The sequence below is a fragment of the Sceloporus undulatus genome, chromosome 6 (genome assembly GCF_019175285.1).
Source record: "Sceloporus undulatus isolate JIND9_A2432 ecotype Alabama chromosome 6, SceUnd_v1.1, whole genome shotgun sequence".
NCBI classification, from domain to species: Eukaryota; Metazoa; Chordata; class Lepidosauria; order Squamata; family Phrynosomatidae; genus Sceloporus; species Sceloporus undulatus.
In genome coordinates, this window is record NC_056527.1 from 114623644 (window position 1) to 114646018 (window position 22375).

At 43.1% G+C, this 22375-nt stretch overlaps 1 protein-coding gene and 1 long non-coding RNA gene across 2 annotated transcripts; both read right to left on the reverse strand.

Moving 5' to 3' along the window:
- Window positions 1–1055: 1055 nt before the first annotated feature.
- On the reverse strand, window positions 1056–17253 carry SLC7A8 (solute carrier family 7 member 8). Its single transcript, XM_042474687.1, has 11 exons — window positions 16229–17253; window positions 12552–12756; window positions 12272–12423; window positions 5147–5272; window positions 4755–4908; window positions 4535–4658; window positions 4333–4436; window positions 3438–3534; window positions 3049–3198; window positions 1813–1990; window positions 1056–1694 (listed from the first exon to the last, which is right to left on the reverse strand). Exons 1-11 carry the CDS (start codon window positions 16353–16355, stop codon window positions 1546–1548), a joined length of 1566 nt encoding a protein of 521 aa, XP_042330621.1. The 5' UTR covers window positions 16356–17253; the 3' UTR covers window positions 1056–1545.
- A 1707-nt stretch (window positions 17254–18960) lies between these two features.
- Window positions 18961–21339, reverse strand: LOC121935037. The gene is made up of 3 exons (XR_006104724.1): window positions 21276–21339; window positions 20735–20937; window positions 18961–19704 (listed from the first exon to the last, which is right to left on the reverse strand). It is a non-coding gene; the product is annotated as an uncharacterized LOC121935037 (long non-coding RNA).
- Between the last annotated feature and the right edge of the window lie 1036 nt (window positions 21340–22375).

Below are 22375 nucleotides of genomic sequence, written 5' to 3' on the forward strand. Positions count from 1 at the left end.
GCTTTTACAGTTGTTCAATTTCAAAGTTGGACAGAGTAAAGAAAAGGGCAACCAAAATGAGCAGAAAGCAGGAGCAGTTTACCTACAAGAAGCTAAAGAATTTGGAATTTTCCAGCTGCAGGGGAAGACTCTGCCGAATGAGGGAAGAAAGTGTGTAAAAGTAGGCATGGGGTAGAGAAAATGGATAGAAGTAAGTTTTCTTTTACCTTAACACTGGAATTCAGGAGTTAGCCAGTGAAATTGTCTCATTGTAGATTTAAGATAGGTTAAAATAATTCTTTGCACAGCACACAATTAAGTTGTGGAATTTACTGCCTCAAGATGTGATGGTGGCAGATAGTTTAAGTAATTTAGAAAGGAATCAAGCAAATTAATAGAAGATGGTCCTAACAGCACTGTTAGCCATGAAAATGCTCAAAATGAGAAGTAGGCCATACGACAATGGGAAGGCTGTTGAAATGAGGACTTACTAGAGGTGTCTGGCCCATGTGTGAAACAGGATGCTAGATCTTCTGTCCTGTCCTTTGGAGAAGAGATGGTCATGCAGATGTTGATGAAATACTCCTCCTAGCATGCCTCACCAATGGCCAGAGTAGTAGAACTGAAGGGAATAAGAGTTTATAACATCTGGAGAGTAACCTGTTCCTTTCCTGCTATTGCTTTCTTCTTAGGTTGTTGTAGGTCAAGAATAAATTGGCCCCTTCAAAATATGAATTTTCACAGTGCACCTGTAGTTATCAGAATGCAGGGATGAATCCGTGGCACTAGCATTTCCGCAGTAGGTACAATGGCTGTTACCCCATGTAAGCTTCTACCAAAAAAACTCTGCTTAGGAAAATATGGTACCGCATTCTGGCTGTTTTCTAGCCATTTGCTGAGACTGAGGATTTGTTTTTTTAAAAAATGCATGCCATAGCGCTTGACTCTTTCCATCAAAGTACTAGAACCATCTTTGCCAAAGTGTTTGGTATTTTAGCAAGCTTGGAGCAGAATAATCTGTCTGTCTTGAATGATCTTTCCTCTTCCTAAATCCTGCATTGAAAACAACAGACAGGGCAAGTTGAGTTTAATTTATTACATCAAAAAAGGAACAAAAGAGAGAGAAATGTGAAAAATACAAGGACATAAACTGAGGGGGACGCCTTTCCCCCCCAATGAGGTTCAAAACTAATGAAAATATTCCCAACAATATAAGGCAACAACAAGGTAGCCCCTTCCAGCAGGGTGGGGTGCAGGGAGCTGACTGTGGGATTGCTTGGCTGTGAAGAGAGCTCCCATTTATTTTCCAGCTCCAGCAGGGGCACTGAAGGTGGGGAATGGTGGCTGTGGGTCCTCCAGACCCAGCAAGGCTTTACCAAAGGAAGGAGAGGGGTGACAGTGAGGCATTCACAGCTATTCCAGTCCCAGCATGTGGTGCTACAAGGAGCAAAACGGGAGCGTCAGCTGTGCAAGGAGTTCCAATTCATTTCAAACCCAGCAAAGGCAGTAGTGTGCAGTCCGTGGCTGGCTGCTGTTTCTTCTACTCTCCCAGGCAGTAAAATGTGCTCAGTCCTGAGGGCTATTCAGGGGTTCAACTCCACACATTGGCTCAAGCTGCTCTTTGGTCTCTTTATTGAGGTTGGTTTCTGGTTTCTGTGTACCCATCTCGGGGTACACAACAACACAAAGCTTCTGTCCTGCCCGAGTGACTGCATCTGTAAGAAGAGGGGGTGAACAGGTGAGCTTTAACAGGAAAACCCAAGAACCCATGGCCTCAGTACACCCAACACACTTTCATCCAGCTGTCCTCCCCTCAGTCTGCCCATTACTCACCAATAAATGTATGGAAGGCAGGCGGTTTGTGCTCCCAATGCACCCCGAGGAAGTAGACAGGTACGCCTGTCAGCATTATGGCCAGACCAATGCCACAAACCACAGGTTCAGACCACAAGCTGAACACCAACAGGAAGGCCCAGAACAGCAGGTAAACTATGGGGAAGAACAGGCTCACCTGGGAAGGAGAGAGATGGGTTTGGTCTGGGCGGGAATACCAGGAATGGGGGGATACAGGAAAAGGGGTGATAGGAGAGGAAGTTTTCTTGCCTAGCAAGAAGTTAGTAAGGTGCTGGCCAGTGGCAGTGGGAAGAGCCATCATTCAGTGGCATAATCCATGCTTTGCATGCAGAAGGTCTCAGGTTTAGTCCCCAGTCTCTCTCCCCAAAAGGATCAGGTGCCAAGTGATGGGAAAGACCTCAGTATGGGACCCTGGAGAGCGGATGCTCATCAGAGTAGACAATACTACATTAGATGGACAAGCAGACCAGTATAAAACAATTTCCTAATATTCCTTATCTTTTGAGAGGAGGTCACACAGGAAATGTAAGTGGATAAAAGGACATATGTTTATTAAAATTAAAAATCAGATTTCCTTTAAGTAATTTAATCTTATGTATGTTTACTAAGTAATAAGTCCCAGTGAAAATTACTTCATAGAGAAAGTGTTTAGGATGCAGCTTAAATGTTTTCAAATGTTGTATTGTGTTGCTTGGTTTGTCAATTATTTCTATATATTTCTATACGTAAGTAAATGCCATCTCTCAAAACGTATGTATGAAGTTATAAATGACTACAAGTTCTATTTAAAGGGCAAAACACAGCCAAAAACAAGTTACTTTAATGTCAAGCATTATCATTATGACCTCAGCAATCATAGATTTTATTGTTGTTATTGTTGTTCTTGCTGTTCTTGTGCAAATTATTTTCAGACTGTTGGCCAAAACAGCATGGACTTTAATATTCCATGTCCTCGAGAAACACTAATTAGTGAACTTTAGGGTTGTACTCATGGATGGTATAAAACTCTATTTAATTATGTTTTATTTGTTATAGTTAACAGTATGAATGCTTGTTAAAATATATACAAATTAGACATCAACAACTTGATTTAAATCAGTAATGACCACCACAGTTTAACTCCTTCACGCATAGCCCAGGGGAAGGCAACACTGGTGTAAGAAGAGGATGGGCTGATAAACAGGAGGCAGGGATCCTACAGCAGAGGCTCCTTACCTTGATGGGGCGATGTCGGTGAGGTTCCCGCCAGCGTAGCACAACCTGGCCAGCGACAGTCACTCCATAGAAGAGGTAGTTGATGAAACCCACATAATTGATCAGGGTATATATGTCACTTGTAACCAGCATCAGCAATGTTGAAAGGCACTGCCAAAGACAGGCAAAGAGAGAAAATAAGAAAATGTAAGGGAAATCACTTCAGGCATCCTAAAGTGATATCACCAGCTCTCTGATCCCAACAACCATTCTGAAAATGCCCTTCCCAGGGTTCACAGTTTTAGCCACTTCACAGATCCTTTACCACCAGATACCCACCCTTCGTCCCACATGTACCCTTAGCATCCTAATTCCCCGCTCCCTTCACAATCTGTCTGCTGGCAACTCACAGTGAAGAGTAGGGCAGGGATGGGAGTGCAACGTCGCACATGAATCATAGCCAGCACACTGGGGAGGTGGCCTTCCCGGGCTCCAGCAAAAAAGAGTCTGGGAATGACAGAGAGAGAACATCAGAAATACAAACAGGGAAATGCAAGAACATTGATCTATTTTAACCCATGCCAGGGAACATGTGACAACTCCACACTTTGAGCAGGGCTTCAAGATTGTGCCCCAGAAACAAATGGAAAATGCTCTGATAAGTGAAGTGCCACCTCATTTCCACAGTCCTAATGTAAGTGGTATGTCATAGTGCAGTCAAAGTGGCCGCACTATAAAGACATGGGTGACACTGAAAGCTAGAGCCTTTAGGAGATGGGATCTGTGAATGTTTCAGATTCTGGCCACTGCACTTAAAAAAGGGATAGTCTATAGATTCAAAAGGTGCAATATCAATGACAGGAGCAAGGGAAGCTACATAGGGAGTTCTCTTACTCTCGTAAAATTAAAACTAATGGCATCATTCATTAAAGCTGAATGATGGAAGATTGACATGGTGCATAGATAAACTGTGGAACTCTCTGCCACAAGATGATGATTACCAACTTGGGTGGCTTTAAAAGGCCGTTGGATAGATTCTTGAAGGATGAGGACATCAGTGACTACCAGTCAGGATGGCTATTTGTCACCTCCAGTATCAAGGACACTGCCCTTATGCATCAGTTGCTAAGGGGTGCATGAAATGGAAGGTGCATTTGCACTCCTGTCCTGCTGGTGGGCTTCCCTTGAGCAATGGATTGGCCATTGTGTGAACAGAATGTTGCACTAGATAGGTCTTACCAATAGGGCTCTTATGTTCTCAAGGCAAGTGGGATGCTGAGTGTCTGCTTGAAAGTCATAACTCACCTAGAGGAAGTGAAGAGTGATCCATTGACTCCTCCAAATGTGGAAAGGGCAACAGAGATGGGCATGATCCAAGCCATGACTCCTAACAATTTCTCCCCAAATGTCTATGAGGAAGTGAACCGAGAATAGATGGTTAGCTGTGATTCCATTTGGAACCCAGGGAGGAAAGGGAATTAGCACAATGGGGTTCATGAGGCCTCACCACTGCGACAGCATTAGAGGCCAGCAACTCCTGAGGTGACATGGCAGTGACATAGGCCACATTGGCGAAGACGTAGACAAAGGTGACCAGGGGAATGGAGATGAAGATGGCGCGAGGCAGGTTCCTGTGTGGAGAGAGTTGAAATGGAAGAGGAGAAATAAGTATGAAGGTGAGTGTCTATTCTAACCCCTGTTCGCTATTAAAGAGATCCCTGACTCACTTGTAAGGATCAACTAGCTCTTCAGTGACATAGTTGAGGAAGTTCCAGCCCCCATATGCAAAAGAGCCTTGTAAAAAGGCCAGTGCCACGAGTCCCACATCAGGCGTTTGGAAGAATTCAAAGGCATGTTTTGGCTCTAGCCAGAAGTATTCACCTGTACAGAGAAGAAAGGATTAATTAGACTGTTAGATGGGTTGTTCTCTCTTTCTCCTAATTCTTGTACTTTCCAGTGCCAACTGGGACAAGAAACTATGGAAACCAATCCACTCTCTAAATCCGCTTACTAGAGAATGCAGATTTTAAAACCCTGGGGCTTATTCCCCTTGGGTGAGCAAGTAGAGCATGTTAGAGAGATTCTGGCTCCTTTTTTGCCTGGCCAGACTGACTCTCACCTTTGCAGATCTGCACAACTCCCATGATAATGATGAGTCCCAGTGCCAGCAATTTCCCTGCTGTGAAGATATCCTGGACACGTGTGGCCCAACGCACGCTAGCACAGTTCACCCAGGTCAGCAGCACTGTGGAGAAAGAGAAAAAGTCAGTGGAGGAATGGACTGTTAATATTTTTCATCCTTTGGCCCCCATCACTCAGTCAAGGCAGTTTTCATGCCTCCATAGCTCAGCATTTGGGGGGACATAATGCTAGCAGCAATGTGACCAGGAGCAAATTCAGATATTGCTCTGATACTTAGCAAGGGCTTCTTGTTGGTTGAAGGCAACTACTATTTGCTTTAGGCCAGGCTGTGATTATAGCCTAGCAATACCTGTTACTATGTCACCACCTCTCATTATAACAGTAATGGCACAATGGATTTCAATTGTCTGTGGCAAGGCTATTCAGAGTTAACAGTTTTTCTGGGTACAAGTGACCTCAGAGATTCATTCTACCATTGTCTCTCCCTTATTGTCTAACAAACCCTCAGATCAATGATCTATCCTTGGGGCTTGCAACTTTGAGTTAAATACACTCACTGCACCGCAGTTATATGGAAAGGAAAGAAACAAGGTTCTTATTAATGTTCCGGGAAAATTGAGAGAATGAAAAACAAGCTAAGAAGGGAGGCTATGACCTATTTGGCTCCCCGCCTGAGTGCACCAAAACATCCCATCTGCACAAACAGACACACTGGCCCCTGTTAACCCGGCAGCACACAGTCAGGGCTTACTTGAGACAGACAGATAGAAAAACGTGTCAGCACCTTTTTGAACAACCCCTGACCCCAGCAAACAAGGATGACAAAGTAGAAATTACATCCACTCTGTGCAAAGTTAGTTATCCCATTTTTATCCTCCCCACAGCAATGCATGCACAGCATTTTGATATTATCTTAAAACATAAAGTAGAATTCAGAAGCTTCCACATATACAAATAATTTTTCCAACACAAAGTTATTCATGAGCTCTGCCTAGTACATATGCACACAGAGGAACAATCGTTTGCAGATATGTTGTTGTGTACTTTCAAGCCTACCATAGGGTTTTGTTGCCAAGATTTGTTCAGAGGGGGTTTGCTTTTGCCTTCCTCTGAGGCTGAGAAGTGCAACTTGGCCAAGGTCACCCAGTAGGTTTCGATTGTTTCCATGAGAAAGTGGAGATTCGAAACCAGGTCTCCATAGTCATAGTCCAACACTCAAACCACTACAGCATGCTGGCTCTCCACTTGCCATCTATGTGTTTAACTCTAAGCAACATTACAAAGACACATCTGTACATTGAAATGTCTTCTTTGGTTAATGCAAACAAGCAAAACTTTTGCAAAATATGCAAAATTATCTTAGCAAAGGTTTTTGAGCTCAAAAGATGCCAGAGGGAGAATTTTGTCTTAGAAGCCACCCATACTTTTTTTCCACCGAAAATGCCAGCTGTGCTTGAATTTCACAACAAATCATAAACGGTACCATAAATTGGCACTAAAAGTTGAAAAATAAACCATCCCTGAGGTGTTGCCCGTTCTTGAGATACAAAGAGTCTGAATCCAATAAACAAATGGCATTTTGCATACATAATCATCTGCCTTGCTGTGTCTACTCCCAGCTATCCAAACAGATAAGCAAGCTCCCACCCTGGACATATACTACCTGAGGAAGAGACTCAGCAAACTTTGAGAAGCATAAAAAGTAGGCTAGAAATCTTTATGGAGGCTGAGAAGGCCCCTAGGCCTCACATCTGATAACCCTGTCCTAATTATATAGGTAAACATGTGCATGTACATGTGTTTCTACTTGTGTTTGCACATATACATATAAAAACAGTCATCCCCTTTCTCTGAATACAGTGATAAAAGGTGAGAGTTTAGTCCATCCTGGCAGCACCAAAAAGAAGCATGGATCCCCTCTACTCTCTCATCCATCCAGCCTTTAGGATGAGCACAGTTATGCCTGCCAGTGTGTTCTAAGTTCTTTGGCATCATTTTCCTTTGCATCATCCTTTACATCCTTTGTTACATGCCCCTAACTTTTACCTTTGACTTATCCACGGGTCATATCAAAATCCATAATTTTGGCCCCAAAAACCTACTCTTGACTTATACATGAGGTTGACTTATAGTCCAGTATATACGGTATCCAGTTTTTTGGGAGGTCTCACTCACGATCTTCCTTGCTAGGACAATGGATTCAACTAAGAAGAAAGGTGACACTGAGTGAACATGAAGAGGAACTTCCTGATAAGAAGAGGTGTTCAGGAGTGACACAGACTGCCTCAGAAGGTGGCGGATTTTCCTTCATTGGTGGTTTTTAGACAGAAGCTGGATGGTCATCTGCCAGGGATGCTTTGATTCCTATACAAGGGTTGGACTAGAGTATCTTTGGGTAACCTCCAGTGCTGTCATTCTATTTTCTGTCCAGTGTCCTGTCTTTGCTTTCATCTTTTCTTTTTGGAGGCAGGGTGTGAGAGGGGAGAATCAACAGGTCCCCAAATTTGAGTAGAGCAAAAGGAAATGGAAACTTCCCTGCTGATTCAGCATCCCTTTTACACAATCAAGTTCAAGTCAAAACAGGAAACTTGGAACTTAACAGAAAAATCACTTGGGGGGGGGGATGAGGCATGGAGAGGAGAGAGCTTTGTATCTTTTGTGACTTCACACAAAGTTTTCCCAATAAAAAGAGAATTTCCGTGTGGGAGAAGAGAAACATAGCTGCCACACACAGGTTGGAGCAAGGTAATCTTTGTTGATCATGATGAAAAAGATTAGTTAATTGGGGCATGATATAGGTTATGAAATAACTAGTGTGCATATATTGTTGTTGAAAACACCATTGAAATATCTGACTCCACCATTGTTGTTGTTAACTGCCCTCAAGTCGATCTCAGCTCCTGGCAACCCTGGGGATGAGCATCTCCAAGACTCCCTGTCCTTGACTCCTCTGCTTAGTTCCTGTACATTCATACCCTTTCCCTCCTTAATAGAATCCATCCATCTAGCATGCAGCCTTCCTCTCTTTCTACTTCCCTCCACATTGGTTTTTTCCAGTAATTCATGCCTTCTCATGATGTGACCAAAGTACAACAACTTCAGTTTAGTCATCTTGGCTTCCAGGCAGATTTCCATATTGATCTGTTCTAGGATCCATTTGTTTGCCTTTTTGGCCATCCATTGCATACTCAGCACTCTTCTTCAGCATCACATCTTAAATGAATTTATTTTCTTCCTGCCCACTTTCTTTACTGACAAGCTCATGGTAATAGGAAATACAATGGCTTGTATGATTCTAACTTTCGTGCTCAGTTGTATATCTTTGCTCTTTAGATACACCATACATCAGGGTGTAGGGAAATTTGGATACATATTCAACAGGGCAAAATAGTCCGGGGGACCATGTGGGATTCAAGAAGCAGCAAGGTTAGGAGATCAATGGTATATGATAAGAGGACAGAGGGCAGAGAGTAGGGAATGAGGCCAGCTGTACAATCTCTTTTTCACTATGCGATTAGATATGGCGACTGGGACTTGTTTCAGCAGATCCCTACAACGTATATGTTTACTTCTAAGATCAAGAGTTAGATTTGCCTGTGAGATCCCAAGAATATATTAGGACTAGCTAGAGTTTCATAACTGGGTCATAGGAGGGGCCAGAAATAACCCTAACATTAATGGGTGGCTCTGAGTATGCAATTCCTTTAGGATTTTTGTTAGGGTGTAATGAGGGGAGGAGGAGTGTCCATCTGCTAGTGAAAAGAAGATTTCAGAGATGGAAGTCTAGAGAGCTGGCTTTTCAATGTGACAAAAACATATGTTCCTCCATTCTGTTCCACCCCAAAGACTGAACTCCTGGAAGTTCCCTTGTTTCTCAGTATCCCTGGCACCCAGCAGGACTGGAACAAGGCCAGGGAGTTTTTAGTTTCCTGGTGTTTTTTCAGACACAGTCTCAGAGATGACACTGAAGCAAGAGGTGTGGTTCGGAGCTGTTGCTAAATTTTTTTTTTAGCACAGGCCATCCCAGGGGTTAATCCAGAGCAGCCATCATGTCACCCTATTCCTAGCCCCAAAATAGATGCAGTGCTTGGTTCAGAGAGGTCAGTAACCAGTAATACCATCTCCGCAGTGTTATTGCCACCTCTTTAGAGCACTGATGATTTTGTTCAGGGCATTCTGTGGCCACCAAGCTGAGACTGGTACAGGAAAACAACATTCTCACCACTGCTAGGTCGCTTGCTTACGTCAGTGTGGAGATATGAGGCAGAAACTACAGCCTACAGATAAGACAGATTAAGACTCGCTTAACAGGACACTGGTGATACTACCCAATTTCAGCCGGTAGGATTGGAGTGTACCATCCAAAGATTGCTTCCAACCATCAACCACAGCCTCCCTCTCTGCCAATTTGCCTACTAAAATCATTCTGCCACCCTGATGATAGATAATACTGTACTATCTTTATATCATTTGATCAAACCAGTGGGCTTTCTTTGATCTCTTTTGCTAAGCACTCCCAGCTCTTTGCTGATCTATACTGTTTTATTGTTTTCTAGCTCTACAGTCTTTGGGTTTCTCAAAGAAGTGGTTCCTCCTTGCTGAAGTTTTGGAGGAGATGTGGCTTTCTCTTCCCTGCCTTTTGCCACATGCACATATGCTCCTCTTTTTTTGCTGACTCAGCACTGAATAACTGGCTTTGACCTGATTCATAAGCTCTTGCTGAGCTGCAGCAGCTGGCTTGCATAAGTGCCTCCGCCAAAACCTCTCCCTGGCTATCGCTCATCCTTCCTCCCCTCCCTCTGCTGTGGACCTGGAAAGAAAGGAACAAAACCAGTTTGTGCCTGATCTTGCTGGTGTTGGAAGTCCTAAAGTAACCTCTCTAAAGATTAGCCTTTCCATACATCCTTTGAGTTACTGGGTATGCAGTTGCCCACTCCCCTCTCACTAACTGTGAAGTAACTGTGCAGCTGACAAGACAAGATGGTGGGGAAGCTTGTGCAGGGATGAATGGGGAAAGGTGAGGAAATAGATGGTTCAAAAGTATGATGGAGGTGGATGCATCTTCTAATATCTACATATGGTACTAAATTTTTTTAAAGGCATCATGTTTTTTATCTGTCTTTTACTTCTAGCTTGTATTTCCCAGTAACTACAACAGCATTATTAACTTGGATGAAACCATCACAAGTACGCCATTTTTGTCCCCATTAAAGCAGAAGAATTTCTGCTTTCACCATATAGACTAAGATGCATTATTGCTGTATATCTTTGCTCATCTCTTTGGTCCAAAACACACTGCAGAAATAATCCAGTTTGAGACCACTTTAACTGCCCTGGTTCAGTGCTAGGGAATTCTGGGAACTATAGTTTTGTGAAACATTTAGCCTTCTCCATCAGAACACTGTAGTGCACTACAATAAACTACAGTTCCCAGGATTCCCTAGCACTGAGCCAGGGCAGTTAAAGCAGTCTCAAACGGGACTGTTTCTGCAGTGTGTTTTGGACCTCTGTCATGCTAAATCCACAGAGCTCAGGGAAGTGTGTGTAAATACCAGTGACCCCAGTTCAGCCTCATCTCAACCTTAGAAAGTAGATCAAATGAGAGAGAAGGACTGTCTGGCTCTCTACATCACCCACTAAGCCATGTAGAGATTCGTGCCCATGTCTCCCTAGGCCAAGTCTGACTTTCTAGGCACCACATCATACTGGTTCTTAGTGGTCCATTTAATGGTTTATAACAATCATTAAAATGTGCAGAAACAGTGTGATGCCCAAAGCCAACACACTCCTCTATATGGTTTGATACGAAGAAGGAGACCGTCTATCTTGAAGGGCAACCTTGTTGTCGGCTAGATTAGTTATAATATAAACCTGAGACGTTTTAGTATATTCCAATCATTCATCTTAGTATGGAGGCCACTTGTATAAATTCACTGTGAAAGGTCTGCAGCTACACAGAGAGTCTGTCAGCGATCATGTACATTTACTGACTACAAGCCACACTCCATATCCATTCCACTGCAAGAATGATAAAACAGTTCCATCATCCAGGACCAGTTTTGCAAATGGTTGCATCGGTTATTGGTTTAGATGTTGGAATAGAAGGTGTGCTTATCAAATTTGCAGGTGACACCAAATTGGGGAGTGGAGTAGCCAGTACCTCAGAAGATCAAGATGAGAATTCAAAATGACCTTAATAAATTGGAGAAGTGGGCCAAAACTAACAAAATTAATTTCAACATTAATTTTTTTTCCTGATTGTAAGCATGAGGGCAGGGAACCTTCTAATTAAAATAATAATTGTAAGCCACTCTGGGAGCCTTTAGGGCTGAAGGGCGGGGTATAAATACTGTAAATAAATAAAATAAATAAATGTAAGGTACTACATCTAGGCAGGAAAAATGAAATACACAAATACAGGATGGATGACCCCTGACTTGAAAGCAGTACATACTAAAAGGATCTAAGGAGCTAAAATGAGTCAACACTGTGATGCAGTGGCCAAAAAAGGCAATGTAATTCTAGGCTGCATCAACAGTAGAGTGTCTGGATCAAAGGCAGTAAACAGTCCCATTCTCTTTTACTTTGATCAGACCTCACCTGGAATACTGTGTCAAGTTCTGGGCACCAGACTTCAGGGAGAATATTAATGAGCTGAAATGTGTTCAGGGAAGGATTGCCAGGATCAACGTTCTGGAAACCAAGCCTGACGAGGAACAACTTAGGGAGTTGGGTATGTTTAGCTTGGAGAAGAGGGACCTGAGAGGTGACATGGTGACCATTTTTAAAAAATCTTAAGGGATGTGATGGAGCAAGCTGGTTTTCTGATGCTCCAGGGACTTGAGCACAAACTAACAGATTTAAATTACAGGAAGAGAGATTGCATCTAAACATTTTTCTACTGTAAGAGCTGTCCAACAGTGGAACAGACTTCCGGTGGACCATGTGTGTGTTTGTGTCCTGATGGTCTTTGTTTTGAGATTGAATCTATGATTCTATCCTGTAGGGAACTTATAAATGGCCACTACCAAGGTGGACTGAACTGGAAATTGCACAACAGCTGAAGGATATGGATTACTAAAAAGCTAAATCCTTTACTTACAAAGACAGACACCAGCCAGCAGTCTTAGTCCGATTTCTGGGGGCAGGCAAGTGGGAAAGATTGGCTGAAGTACATAGTTTGAGAAGGTGAGGGCAATAACAGCCTGATTGGTGGGGTAGATCACCAGCACCGCAATCCACAGCCGCAAGAACCTTGAAAGAGAAACAAGTGTAAAAGAATATAACCCACTCTTCTCACTTCATTTGTCTCCATTTGCCATCTTGACCCATTTGTCCCATTACAAGCCCAGCCAAACACTGGCACCTCTTTTGCCTCTTACCCAGCCAGTCCTCCAAAGATGTCTTTGACATAGGAATAGTCGCCTCCAGATTTTGGGATGGTGACTCCCAGTTCAGCATAACACAGTGCTCCCACAGCTGTGATGAGACCAGTGACGATCCACACGATCAACGCCAGACCTACTGAGCCAGCATTCTCCAGCACTCCCTTTGGCGACACAAAGATCCCTGATCCAATTATGTTACCTGAAGAAGAAGAAGAAGAAGGTTCAAAAAAGTTAAAAATTATGAAGAGTAATGATGAGGAAAAACTTTGCAGCAAATATGATGATATCTGTTGAGGTGTGTAAGTCTAAAAGAGACTGGTTCAAGGAAGAGAATGTATCCCATATGTTTAATGAGAAAGCTTAACTTAGATTGACATTTAAATGTCAGCTTCTTCACATATCAACTGGAGAAGCCAACAACTCTTTTCCAAATTAAATCCTATACTTTGATTTAGTTATCTGCATCAGGAACATCCATGTCTTTGTTGTATTTATAAAGCTCTTTTAAACAGATGCCATTCACATCACTTGGCTTTTCAGTCTATCATTTTGGTTTCTTAATTGTGTGCATTGGATTAGAATTTCACCAAAACTACTAGAAATGGGAACCTTTTAAAGAAACTATTTTTAATGATTTACCAGAGAATATTATATATGTTTACTTAGAAAGAAGTCCCATTATATTCAATGGAGTTTACTCTCTAGTAATGCTAAACACACAAGCATCATTGAATGCCTTGGGTATTAGAAATAAGCACATAGCCCTGTGGTTGCAGTACAATGTAAGGTATGTCTTGCTGGCAAATAAACCTGTATAGGACTGTGCTGCATGTAAACTTATATTTTTAATTGCATTATGGGATATTTAACAAATCTTGCATATTTTCAAAGAATCAGATTACAATTTACCAAGTACAACTCAGTTTTTCAGGAAATGATGTCAGTCTAGACATCTGACTAGTCCAAGACGTTTCGTGTCATTGGGAGTCAAATATCTTGACTTGAACTATGTCCCCCTCCCCCCGCACTGCAAAGGAAGCACTTAATTCCAAGCAAATATGTCTAGGATTGGATGTAATCATCTGTTTTGAGACTGCAAGTGCCCAGACAGGAGACCAAACATCAAGAATTTCACAGTACTTATACATGTTTTGCAGCACAGCTGTTTGTAAATCTAAGCCTCCTACCGGATTGTTTTCAGACCCACTCAAAGTTGAGTGGTGCCTCAATTCAACACAGATTTAAGACAGCCATCTGCTGAGACTTTTCTGTTGTGGTCCCCACTTCAGTATTTGTGGGAAACCAACTGTAGCATTCTTTAGGTGTCTCTTGAAAGGTTTGTTCCTGCATTGACTGCTGCCCTTTTTGAAAACTGCATCCTGGGTTTACAACGCTGACTTTAAAAGTCCGAAATGATAATTTAAATTTATATTTAACACTTGCATTTTAAATGTTTGCATGTTAATGTTATATTACTTAACAAAAAAATTACCTACCACATCAAGAAAGTGGCATAGAAAGAGAGATGATGGTGGGGATAAGGTCTGACCCACCTTCCTTACCATCCAGGACAGCCTAGTCAGTACTGAAGAAATTAAGCTAAAGCCAAAATATGGGGTTACGACTTCTAAAGACAAAGTTTTAGTCCTGTACAGTAGTTTGAAACATGGTTTCAATGCCCATAAAAAAACTGGTGGTGCAGAAGATGCCATTTATTGAGATGGGAGATGCTCAACACACAGCAATGGGGATCCCAGTGTACAAAAAACTTTTAAAAACAGTTAAGTCAAATTTTCTCACCTATGATCTACACTTATTAATCTATCTAAATTGCATTTTCCCATCTATATACACCTACCTATTATTTATGCATCTGTCCATGTCATAACATTGTTGGCCCAAATCCTCCTAGCACACGCTGCCCAGCTTTTCATCTGTCTGGATACATTCTGTTTCTCTCCTCCTTTGGCAGAAAACACTTCCACCATTTTTCATTAAGAAAATTAAAATTCTGCAGCTACGAATTGATGCCAGAGGCTCTGGCAGTCTTGTGGCTGGAAATGCCAGCCCCAGGGCAATGTCAGTTTGAATTACAACAGGCCAGTGAGAATGACATGGCATGGGCTCCTGAGAAATACCTGCAAAGGCAGGTGAAACTGGGAGAGGGGCAAGGATCTGATAAAAGAAGAGAGCAGAGGGAAAGGAAGGGGTTGGTTGAAAGTTAGGGGACATAAAGTGGGCCCTTGGTATCTGCTGGGGTTTGGTTCCAGGACCTGCCTTGGATACCAAAATCCGCAGGTGTTCAAGTCCCATTACATACAATGCCATAATAAAATGGGGTCCCTTATATAAAATGGCAAAATCAATGTTTGATTTTTGGAATATATATTTATTTAAAATTTTCAAGCCGTGGATGGTTGAATCCAAGGATAAAGGATCCATGGATAATGAGAGCCAACTGTGTGTATATGCACGTGCGCACACACACCCCTCAATGTGAGTGGTGTTTTGGGGAAATGGAGGCTCAGACTAAGCTAGACCTTAGTCATCACTACCATCCCCAGTTTAGAAAGGTACCCAAGAAAAATGAGAGGAAAGCTCAAGAACTGGGTATATTTGGAGCACTAGTGAGTCTGTAATGGAGTGGGAAGCAAGGGTTTTCCGACTGTCTCTCAAAAGTGCTTTCTCTTCCATTCTCCCCTGTGTTTGTTTCAGTGGTCTCCTGGCACCTACCGAAACACAGCCATCTGGAGTGGGACTGATGGAGCTGGAAAAAACACTTCAAGGGTAGGCGTTCCAGCTGCACTGAAGTGAAAAACAAATTCATGTGGGAAAGAGGTTGGTGGAACTGCAGGGACATGCTTTGCTCCTGCATGGCTTTGCTGGTAGCCTTCAGGCCAGAATCCATTGGGCCATGGAGCCCTAGTCACCAAATGGTAATTCTCCCTTGCACTAACATTCACCTCCCTATGAGGCAGGCAACTGGAGGACATCAGCGCTTGTCCAGATTAGAGACCGCATCTACTTTTGGCACAGGGCAGTTGTATACTCAGAGAAGTTTTGTCTGGCATGAGGTTTTTTTTTAGCTCATCAGGGCAACTGAGTGCTGGCTTGTTTGTTCTTGAAATCCCTCTCCTTCTGGGCCCAGACAGCTGTATATACAAATATCACGCATCAACAGCTGGGATGCCAACATTTCTAGGATGGGACACAATAGCCTGCAATTCCAAAATGTAGAAGGTTGTAGAGTGAAGCAACACAGTGCCATCCACTGGGAAACAGCCAGGAAACGGGGGTTTCTCTGCTGTTAGGAGGGCAGGGGTTAGGAGGAGACCAGGTACTGGTTCTGGAACTGCTCTAGGGAGGAAAAGATTGGCTGGGGAATAACAACAACAACAGTAATAGGCTTTATTTATATCCCATCTCTCCAAATGGATCTAGGTGGGTTACAATAAATTGCTAAATAAAATATACAGTACATACATAACTAAAAATTACATAATCCTCTACTCCTCTAGCCTAAAACTAAAATGACAAAAGCAGAATACAGGACCCAAGGGGTCTCCTCCTAATGTCTGGCCTCAGTTTTCTCAATGATGAAGGAGAGAAATGAGGGGATGACAGTATTCAATTCAAAGCAATGCCCACATCCCTCTGGAATCCCCACTCACCCACAATAATGCCACATGCGCTCATCAGCCCAATCTCTTTCTTCAAGGCAACACCACCGCCGTCCGATTTCTCTGGGTCAGTTGAATCCTTCTCAGAGCCACCACGCCGACGTGCTCCATCTTCCATGATGTTCTAGCTTTCAAGGAGACAGGAGTCGGTAACCCTGAATTATTGCTAGGGGATCCCCAAAAATTGGGGTCTTATAGTTTTGGATGGTTCTCCTAGGATTTGAGCAACTCTGGGTTGGTCCTGTGCCCAGTTATGATTCTGAGTCCTGTGGGAAAGAACCAATGCAAAGTCCAAAGTAGACCTATGTGGTTCTTGCAGTCCAACTTGGGACCTATGAGTGCAGCCTCTTTTCTGGATATGCTTTGAAGCTGGGCTTCTGTTTTTGGAATCCAAACTGTGTTTCAGATGATGGCCAGGTCTAGTCCTTCTCTCCTATATCCAATCTAATTGTATCTCCTTCTTCTTAAGTCTAGTTCGGTTAAATGCCTTGCTTGTAGCATCAACCTTGTTAAGAGTGAGTTGGCTCTCTGGACTGCCTTTCGGTGGATGGGTGCTAGCAGCTAAGCCTTCTTTGGTTCAGGTACCAAGCTGATGATTTCCTTTGCAGTCCTGCTGGTGATCAGGTTGGGGCTCCAATCACAGCAAGGGATTCCTTTTCTTTACCGGTTCTGAACCCTCTCCCTGCAAAGTTTCCCCTGAAGCAGAGCCCAGGAGTGCGGGGAAGGCGACTGGGTTGATCTTGTCTGCTCCGCTGCCAGCCGTCGTCTAGGCAAGAACTAGGGCCATTCTGCTCAGGAGCCCCTGTCCTCCGATTTCCTTGTGGCTCCTTCTTCCTCCTGGCTCAGCTGCTCTCTCTCATTGCAGTCTGTTTCCTCTCCTTGGGATTGGGGCTGATTGGCTCCGATTTCTCAGCTTCTCATTCCCTTTCTCAGCGCTCTCTCTCTTCCTGTTTTTCCCTTGCGCTGCTCATGTGCCTGAACCTGAACCGGCTGCTGCCGGACCAAGGGGCGGAGGGGGTCAGTCCTGTGTTCCAGGAGGAGAGATACCACCAGAGGCTCCTCCCTCCTGCCGCCTTACCTTCCTGGCTCCCATCAGCAGGAGCTGGGGCTCCAGGGCAGCAGGGCTCCTCTGGGTCTGGCCCCCTCTCTGCCTTCTTCCCACGCGCCCGGACTCTCCCCCATCTCTGCCTCCTCCATCCTCGCTGAGATCACAGCCCTCCTGTTTCTAGGGGAGGAGGATGGGGAACGCTCAGCCCGAGGCACCAGCTCTGCACCCCCGACCCTTCTGCCTCTGGTCTCTCCTCCGCAGTCTCTGGCCTGTCAATGTGGGGGAAACCCACTCTTCTTTACACCTGAGAGGAGAACACCCCTCTCCAGCCAGGTCCTCCAGGGCAACTCGATGGTCAACACCTGCCAGATAGAATGATGCTGGAGGACCTGCAAATGCCTAGAGATGTGTTCTCTCTAGGAACTTCTAGGTTCTTCCAGCACAACTCTATGGTCAACCTCTGGCAGAGTTGCGCTGCAGGGCAAAAGAGATTCCTAGAGAGAACATATGAACCAAATCAAGGGAAATTTGCAGATGGCACCAAATTAGGAGGAATAGCTAATACTCCAGAGGACAGGATCAAAATTCAAAAGGACCTGAATAGACTAGAAAGCTGGGCCAAAGCTAACAAAATGAATTTCAACACGGAGAAATGTAAGGTATTGTACTTAGATATAGGTTTATGGGGGACACCTGGCTGAACAAGACTTATATGTGTGAAAGGGATCTATGAGTCCAAGTAGATCACAAGCTGAACATGATTCATTAGTGCCATGTGGAAGAGCTGTTCAACAGTGGAAGACACTCCTTTGGAGGCCTTTACACCGAGGATGGATGACTGTGAGTTCCTGCATGGCAGAGGGTTGGACTGGATGGCCCTTGGGATCTCTTCCAACTCTACAATTCTATGAAATCCACAAACGATCAAAACTGCAAAAGTGAAGCCACAAATGTGGATGGCCAAATGTATGTAACCAAAACCATGGGGTCTCTAGGCCAGACACTTGCACTCTGCTGCATATTCTCATGCTGTGACCAGTCTTTGTGGAACCTTAAGGAAAGTATTCAGGGGTAGTCATGATGACCATATAGCAAATCCAGTAACATCAAAAATCCACCAAACAGTGATACCTTTATTGGACTAACCAAAATGCACAATATACAAGTTGCAAGCTTTCAAAGTTCCACTGGCTTCTTCATCAGGCAATGTATTAAAAACCATACAGGAGAGAAAAAAGATATTAGTTATAGGCCTGAAGTTTGCTGTTTTTGATCTTAGTTCAGATGGCATGGAGGGTATCTCTTGCAGGCTGGCACCTTCTCTTCTGGCCCTGTGGCACCTGGGAGATTCTCAAAGTCCAGGAAAATTAACATCCATCTGCAACACAAAAGATAGTTCCTTTGCAATCCAGTAAGGAAAGTAGTTCCTCAAGTCAAATGGTGCATCATCATCATCATCATCATCATCACTTATTTATTTCATCTCATTTCTATCCCGTCTTTCTCCCAGAAAGGGACCCAAGGAGGCTCACAAGATAAAAACCATTTAAAAAGACTTTGCAATTTTAAAAAAATTAAAAAATTAAAATCATGTAGTAAAAGCAGTATCAAATTAACACAAAAACATACAAAAATTAAAAACAGAACTAAAACACATACCCATGATACACCTGTCATGATTATATATTAAAAAGCCTGCCTAAACAACGTTTTTGCTTGCCATGAAAATTATTATCTTGCTTCTAATACTGCATGAAAGTAAAGCCAGGTTTGGGTCCAGGTGAATTTCTCCACAAAATTGTATGTATTTATTTATATCCTGCTTTCCCCCAAAGTGATACCCAAGGTGACTTATAACATAGGTGGAAGCAAAACCAGATAACAATTTACAAACAACTAATTAAATGAGCAATCCTGCTTTAAAAAGTAATTGAAAACTGTTTGGATTCCTGTTGGATTTCTCCTTTTCCATGATGGCATTTTCTTGTGCCATTTCAGATTACACAAATCCTCAGATTAGAGCCAGATTTCTCCCCAAAGAGCTGTAAAGTGCCCTAGTCTGTAAAAGATAACTTGCTGCCCTTCAGGCTAGGTCTTTCTGATAAGGGGCTATGCTGAAAAATATAGAAACATAAAACTGTCCTTGGTAAATAATAGCAAACCTTCCACCAGGCACATACTTCTCTGCTAATCCGCATACCATGATTCACTGGGCAATTTATCCACCTATTGTTCATTTATCCACTTTTTGTTCAATACAGTCAATTTCATTTATGACTTTCATCTTTTATTTCATCATCATCATCATCATCATAATTATGTTCATTACGACTGTGTCCAAAGGAGGGTGATTACAATGGTGAAACATTTAAAAGCCATGTCCCATGAAGAGCCGTTTGGAGAGCTGGGTATGTGCAGTCTGGAGAAAATAAGGTTAAAAAGTGATACGACAGCCATGTTTAAATATGTGAAAGGATGTCATATTGAGATTGGGGCAAGCTTGTTTTTTGCTGCTCCAATAACTAGTTCATGGAGGAATGGATTCAAACTACAGGAAAAGAGATTCAGCCTAAACATTAGGAAGAACTTCCTGACAGTAAGAGCTGCTCAACAGTGGAATGTGCTGCTTCAGAATGTGGCAGTCTTTGGAAGTTTTTAAACAGAGGCTGGATGGCCATCTGTCAGGAGGGCTTTGATTATGAGTTCCTGCATGGCAGGGGGTTGGACTGGACGGGCCTTGCGGTCTCTTCCAACTCTATGATTCTATTTATAATGCCCTTTCCGCCAAAGGGCGGAAGATCAAACATATACAATCAAAGACAGAGACAATAAGACATAACACTATAAACATACATCAAATCCCCCACATCCCAGTAGCCACTACCCATCTCAGCAACCTCAGGCGCAACTCAGCAGCTTTATCCGGTTAATCAAAGTGGAAGGTCTTCAGCTCCTTCCGAAAACAGGTCAGATCCTCCTCCAGCTGGAGGTCCAAAGGAAAGCCATTCCACAGATGCAGAACCAGATCTTGAAAGGCTTGCAGCCTTGAAGCTGTGCGTGCGCCTTGGTGGAACAGACAATAATCCTTTGCCCTTAGACATTAAATGTCTATATGGTGCACACTATGCTAGCTGAGCTGCCAGGGACTGCAGAGACCTAAATACAAGAACCAAAGGTTTAAAATGGGCCCTGGCCCAGATTGTGTATAAAAATTGAGTGTTTATTTTGCTCTCCATATACATCTGAAGAAGTAGGTGTTAGTCTAGTGCCAACTTCTTTCTTTCAGTTAATCTCAAAGGTGCAGCAAGATCTCTCTACATACATTTTGCTCTCGGTTGTTGTTTTTTAAGTCTCAGGAGATTTTATAATTTAATAAAACAGGAAAAGAGACATCTGACAGAAGGGAAAAAAGCACTGGGAAAATGGAATAAGGACTAAAATGACAGTACTTTGTGTCTCCTTTCTCTCCTGCATAGTATTCTGCTTCTTTCTTCCCCCGCACCACATTCCATCCCTTCTGTTCCTTGTCCCCAATTCCCCTTGCTTGGCACATTCTCCTTCTGCATCTCTGCTGATCCCGCACCTTCTCCTGCAAAGTGGGGGTGAAGTCCAACCTTTGGGGAGCACCTTGACTCTTTTATCATCATATCAACTGGAACAGAAAAGAACAAAGGTCAGGGCTGGGAAGGAGAGACGATAACAGCAAAGAATGAGAAGAAAGCAGCATGCGGGGGCAGGGGATGATGGCTCATCAGCAATAACTCTGTGGCAAACCATTTTGAAAGGGATAGCTCTGTTGCAAGAAAACAACAAAAGGTCCTGGGGCACCTGAAAAACTGGGACATTATTATGGCATTTGAAAGTGTAGACTATATTTCAGAGCAGTAGTCCACACACATTTGTGGTATGAGACACTGCATTCTCTGGGTTTGGGGGTGAAGGACCCCGTGAATGTGGGAAAACGGCAAATAAAAAAATATATATGTTTACCTAGGAGAACACCTCTCTAGGGATATCCAGGTCATCCAGTGCAACTCTATGGTCAACATCTCCCAGAAGGTGATCACAGAATCATGATGGAGTACCTACAAATGCCACAACAACAATAATAATAATTTATATTTCCCGCCTCTCCCTGAGGATCGAGGCAGGATTACAGCAATAAAATAATTCCATATAAAATACAATTGTTAAAACAATGACATTACTATTAATTCACTAAAATCATCAACTAACATTCACATTAACATTCATACAATCAGATCAGAAGCGGAGTATTTAAGATCTCTTATAAAAGATCAGGTGGGTAGGCCTGCCGGAAGAGATTCATCTTTAGTGCCTTCTTGAAAGCATCTAAGGTGGTGATAAGACTGATCTCCTCCAGCAAGCGGTTCCACAACCTGGGGGCTGCTGCGGTGAATGTTCTGTAAGAAGTTGTTGTTAGCCTGGTTTCTGAGTACTCCAAAAGGTTCTTTCCAGATGTTCTGAGAATGTGGGGCGGATTGTGGAGGGGGACAATCAAAACCGCAAATAACCAATGCAGCAAAAGTCAAAGCCACAAATGTGGAGGTCCAATTGTAGCTCGCATGACAACCAGAGTACCTCATAACAATATATTATTTCTGTTAAAAATCCGTTTGCACAAGTACCGTTCTGGTTGAAGCTAAACTATGAGGAAATTGGGAAGCCTGAAAGGATTGGCAGATGATCTAGTCATCTCTGCTAATCAAAATGGCCCAGCACCACAACCTTGTGAGTTGTTGTGGCTTCATTATATCACTGTCCTCAACTATTAGCTTCAACTTTTTCTACAATGATGTTTGCTCAGCCTCCTGCTTGCAGCAAGCTAAAAGGACCAAGGGTCCATATATGGTAACAGCTACCTTGATACTACTATTCACTTACTCACTCACTCACTGTATAAAATCATAGAATCCAAAAGTTGGAAGGGACCATAAAGGCCATCCACTCCAATTCCCTTCAGCCATGCAAGAATTCACAATGAAAGCACTCCCAACAGATGGCCATCCAGCCTCTGTTTAAAAACTCCAAAGGAGACTCCACCATCCTCCAAGACAGCGTATTTCACA